The following is a 6000-nucleotide window of genomic DNA, read 5'->3' on the forward strand; positions in this document are numbered from 1 at the left end:
TATTGTGGATAGGGTTAATCATGTGATTATTGTGGGTAGGGTTAATCATGTGATTATTGTGGATAGGGTTAATCATGTGATTATTGTGGATAGGGTTAATCATGTGATTATTGTGGGTGGGGTAAATAGGGTTAATCATGAGAAAGAAAGAAAAAATGCAGCTCTATTTAACCAGGTAAGCTTGCTGAGAACAAGTTCTCATTTACAACTGCGACCTGCCCAAGATAAAGCAAAGTGGTGTGACAAAGACAACACAGAGTTACACATAGGATAAACAAATGTACAGTCAATAACACAATAGAAAAGTCTATACACAGTGTGTGCAAATGAAGTAAGATTAGGGAGGTAAGGCAATAAATAGGCCATAGTAGCGAAATAATTACAATTTAGCAAATAAACACTGGAGTGATAGAAGTGCAGAAGATGAATGTGCAAGTAGAGATACTGGGGTGCAAAGCAGGCAAAAAAAATGATTAAAATAAATAACAATATGGGGATGAGGGTAGTTGGATGGGCTATTTACAGATGGGCTGTGTACAGCTGCAATGATCTGACAGCTGGTGTTTAAAGTTAGTGAGGGAGATATGAGTCTCCAGCTTTTGCAGTTCGTTCCAGTCATTGGCAGCAGAGAACTGGATGGAAAGGCTGCCAAATGAGCAGTTGGCTTTGGGGGTGACCAGTGAAATATATCTGCTGGAGCGTGTGATACGGGTGGGTGTTGCTATGGTGACCAGTGAGCTGAGATAAGGTAAAGCGGGGCTTTACCTAGCAGAGACTTGTAGATGACCTGGAGCCAGTGGGTTTGGCGAAGAATATGAAGCGATGGCCAGCCAACGAGAGCATACAGGTCGCAGTGGTGGGTAGTATATGGGGCTTTGGTGACAAAACGGATAGCGCTGTGATCGACTGCATCCAATTTGCTAAGTAGAGTGTTGGAATTTTGTAAATGACATCGAAGTCGAGGATTGGTAGGATAGTCAGTTTTACGAGGGTATGTTTGGCGGCATGAGTGAACGAGGCTTTGTTGCGAAATAGGAAGCCGATTCTAGATTTAATGTTGGATCGGAGATGCTTAATGTGAGTCTGGAAGGAGAGTTGACAGTCTAACCAGACACCTAGGTATTTGTAGTTGTCCACATATTCTAAGTCAGAACCGTCCAGAGCAGTGATGCTAGACGGGCAGGCGGGTGTGGGCAGTGATCGATTGAAGAGCATGCATTTAGTTTTACTTGTATTTAAGAGCAGTTGGAGGCCACGGAAGGAGAGATGTATGGCATTGAAACTTGTCTGGAGGTTAGTTAACACAGTGTCCAAAGAAGGGCCAGAAGTATACAGAATGGTGTCGTCGCATAGAGGTGGATCAGAGAATCACCAGCCGCAAGAGCGACATCATTGGTGTATACAGAGAAAAGAGTCAGCCCGAGAATTGAACCCTGTGGCACCCCCATAGAGACTGCCAGAGGTACAGACAAGAGGCTCTCTGATTTGACACACTGAACTCTGTCTAAGAAGTAGTTGGTGAACCAGGAGAGGCAGTCATTTGAGAAACCAAGGCTGTCTATAGGAATACAGTGATTGACGGAGTCGAAGGCCTTGGCCAGGTCGATGAATACGACTGCACAGTACTGTCTTTTGTCGATGGCAGATATGATATCGTTTAGGTCCTTGAGCGTGGCTGAGGTGCACCCATGACCAGCTCGGAAACCAGATTGCATAGCGAAGAAGGTACGGTGGGATTGGAAATGGTCTGTGATCTTTTTGTTAACTTGGCTTTCGAAGACCTTAGAAAGGCAGGGTAGTATAGACATAGGTCTGTAACAGTTAGGGTCTAGATTGTCTCCCCTTTGAAGAGAGGTGACAGCAGCAGCTTTCAAATCTCTGGGGGATCTTAGACGATACAAAAGAGAGGTTGAACAGACTAGTAACAGGGGTTGAAAGGGTTGATCATGTGATTATTATGGCTAGGTTATGGGTTAATAGGGTTGATCATGTGATTGTGGATAAGGTAATGATTAATCATGTGATTATTGTGGAGAGTCAGATTAATTTAATAGTTCAAATGAAATATTTAGATGTTTGCTAGATGAACATTTCCCCTAATAATCCTGTTTACATCGACACGGCAATCAAAATAAATCAAAATAAAAGTTCTACCACAGCAATCATGTTTTTTTGGGGAAGCATATATAGTTTGCATTTGAAAACTACTTATAAAAAATTCAGTTGTTCCAATTTGATTTCACTCACGCAAAAGAGGGCTTGCACGGTTGATGCTAGCACATGCGCAGATCAAATACACGGGGATCAAATACACGGGGATCAAATACACACGCGGATCAAATACACACGCGGATCAAATACGCTTGCAGATCAAATACACGGGGATCAAATACACGGGGATCAACTACATGCGGATCAAATACGCTCGCGGATCAAATACACGGGGATCAAATACACGGGGATCAAATACGCTTGCAGATCAAATACAGGCGCGGATCAAATACGCTTGCAGATCAAATACATGCGCGGATCAAATACACGCGGATCAAATACGCTTGCAGATCAAATACACGCGGATCAAATACACGCGCGGATCAAATACGCTTGCAGATCAAAGACACGCGGATCAAATACGCTCACAGATCAAATACACGCGGATCAAATACGCTCGCAGATCAAATACATGCGTGGATCAAATACGCTCGCAGATCAAATACACTCGGATCAAATACGCTCGCAGATCAAATACATGCGCGGATCAAATACGCTCGCAGATCAAATACACACGGATCAAATACGCTCGCAGATCAAATACACGCGGATCAAATACGCTCGCAGATCAAATACATGCGCGGATCAAATACACGCGGATCAAATACGCTCGCAGATCAAATACATGCGCGGATCAAATACACGCGGATCAAATACGCTTGCAGATCAAATACACGCAGATCAAATACATGCAGTACTACCTTACTACAGGAGGAAGAAGGCGCCAAACCACTATAGTTTATTACATAAAATACTTAGAGGCATTGTATAAAAGAGGATGAGATTAAATGGGGGGGGGGCTATTCAGGACTTGAAACCAGTTCACAAATTGAACTTTGCAACCAATGAAGTGGCTGCTGTGGTTGAAGAGGGGCTTGATCATCTGTAGAGATTCTGTTTACTGAAAGAATCCATTGGGACCTTGTGGACTTGAAATAGCTTTTTCGGCCTATTGGGAGAAATCATGTTAATAAAGCTCTGACGAAGGCCTTGTGGCGGATGCGCAAAGCTTAATGAAGAGCAGTGACAAGAGCAAAAAATGGATCAATAAAATATACACAGCTGGAATGCCGATGAAGGGGTTTACATGTCCTAATATTTTGAAGAACAGGTGTTTTAACTGGCTTTTGCTTAGTTCAATTTTAACTGTTAATCTACCTACTGTCATAATCAGTTTAATATGAAATTATCACAGTGCATGGAAATGTGCCATAACAAGAGCATCAGTAAAGGAGTCACCACCTTCATTTCAAATACGTGTGATCAGATCAGGAATTGACACGCACCGCCTGTACACAGACTTGCCAAGCCACTGGTGAGCACTATCTTACTTTGTATCTCCCTCACGCTCTGTATATCTCTCTGTATCTGTATCTCTCTCTGTATCTGTATCTCTCTCTCTGTATCTGTATCTCTCTCTGTATCTGTATCTCTCTCTGTATCTGTATCTCTCTCTGTATCTGTATCTCTCTCTGTATCTGTATCTCTCTCTGTATCTGTATCTCTCTGTATCTGTATCTCTCTCTGTATCTGTATCTCTATCTGTATCTGTCTCTGTATCTGTATCTCTCTCTGTATCTGTATCTCTATCTGTATCTGTATCTGTATCTGTATCTCTCTCTGTATCTGTATCTCTATCTGTATCTGTCTCTGTATCTGTATCTCTCTCTGTATCTGTATCTCTCTCTGTATCTGTATCTCTATCTGTATCTGTATCTCTCTCTGTATCTCTCTCTGTATCTGTATCTCTCTGTATCTGTATCTCTCTCTGTATCTGTATCTCTCTCTGTATCTGTATCTCTCTCTGTATCTGTATCTCTATCTGTATCTGTATCTCTCTCTCTGTATCTGTATCTCTCTCTGTATCTGTATCTCTCTCTGTATCTCTCTCTGTATCTGTATCTCTCTCTGTATCTGTATCTCTATCTGTATCTGTATCTCTCTCTGTATCTCTCTCTCTGTATCTGTATCTCTCTCTGTATCTGTATCTCTCTCTGTATCTCTCTCTGTATCTGTATATCTCTCTGTATCTGTATCTCTCTCTGTATCTGTATCTCTCTCTGTATCTGTATCTCTCTCTGTATCTGTATCTCTCTCTGTATCTCTCTCTCTGTATCTGTATCTCTCTCTGTATCTCTCTCTGTATCTGTATCTCTCTCTGTATCTGTATCTCTCTCTGTATCTGTATCTCTCTCTGTATCTGTATCTCTCTCTGCATCTGTCTCTCTATCTGTATCTGTATCTCTCTCTGTATCTGTATCTCTCTATCTCTATCTGTATCTGTATCTGTATCTCTCTCTGTATCTCTCTCTCTGTATCTGTATCTCTCTCTGTATCTGTATCTCTCTCCCTGTATCTCTCTCTGTATCTGTATCTCTCTCTCTGTATCTCTCTCTGTATCTGTCTCTCTCTGTATCTGTCTCTCTCTCTCTGTATCTGTATCTCTCTCTGTATCTGTCTCTCTCTCTGTATCTGTCTCTCTCTGTACCTGTATCTGTCTCTCTCTCTGTATCTGTCTCTCTCTCTATCTGTCTCTCTCTCTCTCTGTATCTCTGTATCTGTATCTCTGTATCTGTATCTCTATCTGTATCTCTCTCTCTCTCTATCTGTCTCTCTCTCTGTATCTGTCTCTCTCTCTATCTGTCTCTCTCTCTGTATCTGTATCTCTCTGTATCTGTATCTCTATCTGTATCTCTATCTCTCTGTATCTGTCTCTCTCTCTGTATCTGTCTCTCTCTGTATCTCTCTCTCTCTCTCACTGTATCTCTATCTCTCTGTATCTGTCTCTCTCTCTGTATCTGTCTCTCTCTGTATCTGTATCTCTATCTCACTGTATCTGTATCTCTATCTGTATCTATATCTGTATCTGTCTCTCTCTGTATCTGTCTCTCTCTGTATCTGTCTCTCTCTGTATCTGTATCTGTCTCTCTCTGTATCTGTCTCTCTCTCTGTATCTGTCTCTCTCTCTGTATCTGTCTCTCTCTCTGTATCTGTCTCTCTCTCTCTCTCTCTGTATCTCTCTCTGTATCTGTATCTTTATCTGTATCTCTATCTATCTCTCTCTCTCTCTCTGTCTCTCTCTCTCTCTCTGTTCTCTCTCTCTCTGTATCTGTATCTCTATCTGTATCTCTCTCTCTCTGTATCTGTATCTCTATCTGTATCTCTAAGATCTCTATCTGTATCTCTATCTCTCTCTGTATCTCTCTCTCTCTATCTTCTCTCTCTCTGTCTCTGTCTCTGTCTCTGTATCTGTCTCTCTCTCTCTGTATCTGTCTCTCTGTCTCTCTGTATCTCTCTCTCTCTGTATCTCTCTCTCTCTGTCTCTCTCTCTCTCTCTCTCTCTCTCTCTCTCTCTCTGTATCTCTATCTCTCTGTATCTGTATCTGTCTCTCTCTCTCTCTCTCTCTATCTCTCTCTCTCTCTCTCTCTCTCTCTCTGTATCTCTATCTGTATCTCTATCTGTATCTGTCTCTCTCACTGTATCTGTATCTCTCTCTGTATCTGTCTCTCTCTCTGTATCTCTCTCTGTATCTCTATCTCTCTCTCTCTGTATCTCTATCTCACTGTATCTGTATCTCTCTCTGTATCTGTATCTGTATCTGTATCTCTCTCTCTGTATCTGTCTCTCTCACTGTATCTGTATCTCTCTCTGTATCTGTATCTGTCTGTATCTCTCTCTCTGTATCTGTATCTCTCTCTCTCTCTGTATCTCTCTCTGTATCTGTATCT

General features: G+C 41.9%; 1 protein-coding gene across 1 annotated transcript in view; it reads left to right on the forward strand.

Moving 5' to 3' along the window:
• LOC124037352 (anoctamin-2) overlaps window positions 1-1489 on the forward strand; it is a 78743-nt gene extending 77254 nt beyond the window's left edge. Inside the window, exon 6 of the mRNA XM_046352057.1 lies at window positions 1451-1489. Coding sequence (XP_046208013.1) covers window positions 1451-1489 — 39 coding nt within the window. The remainder of the gene's footprint in view (window positions 1-1450) is intronic.
• The last annotated feature ends 4511 nt before the right edge of the window (window positions 1490-6000 follow it).

Source organism: Oncorhynchus gorbuscha, linkage group LG06 (assembly GCF_021184085.1).
Source record: "Oncorhynchus gorbuscha isolate QuinsamMale2020 ecotype Even-year linkage group LG06, OgorEven_v1.0, whole genome shotgun sequence".
In the NCBI taxonomy this organism is placed as follows: Eukaryota; Metazoa; Chordata; class Actinopteri; order Salmoniformes; family Salmonidae; genus Oncorhynchus; species Oncorhynchus gorbuscha.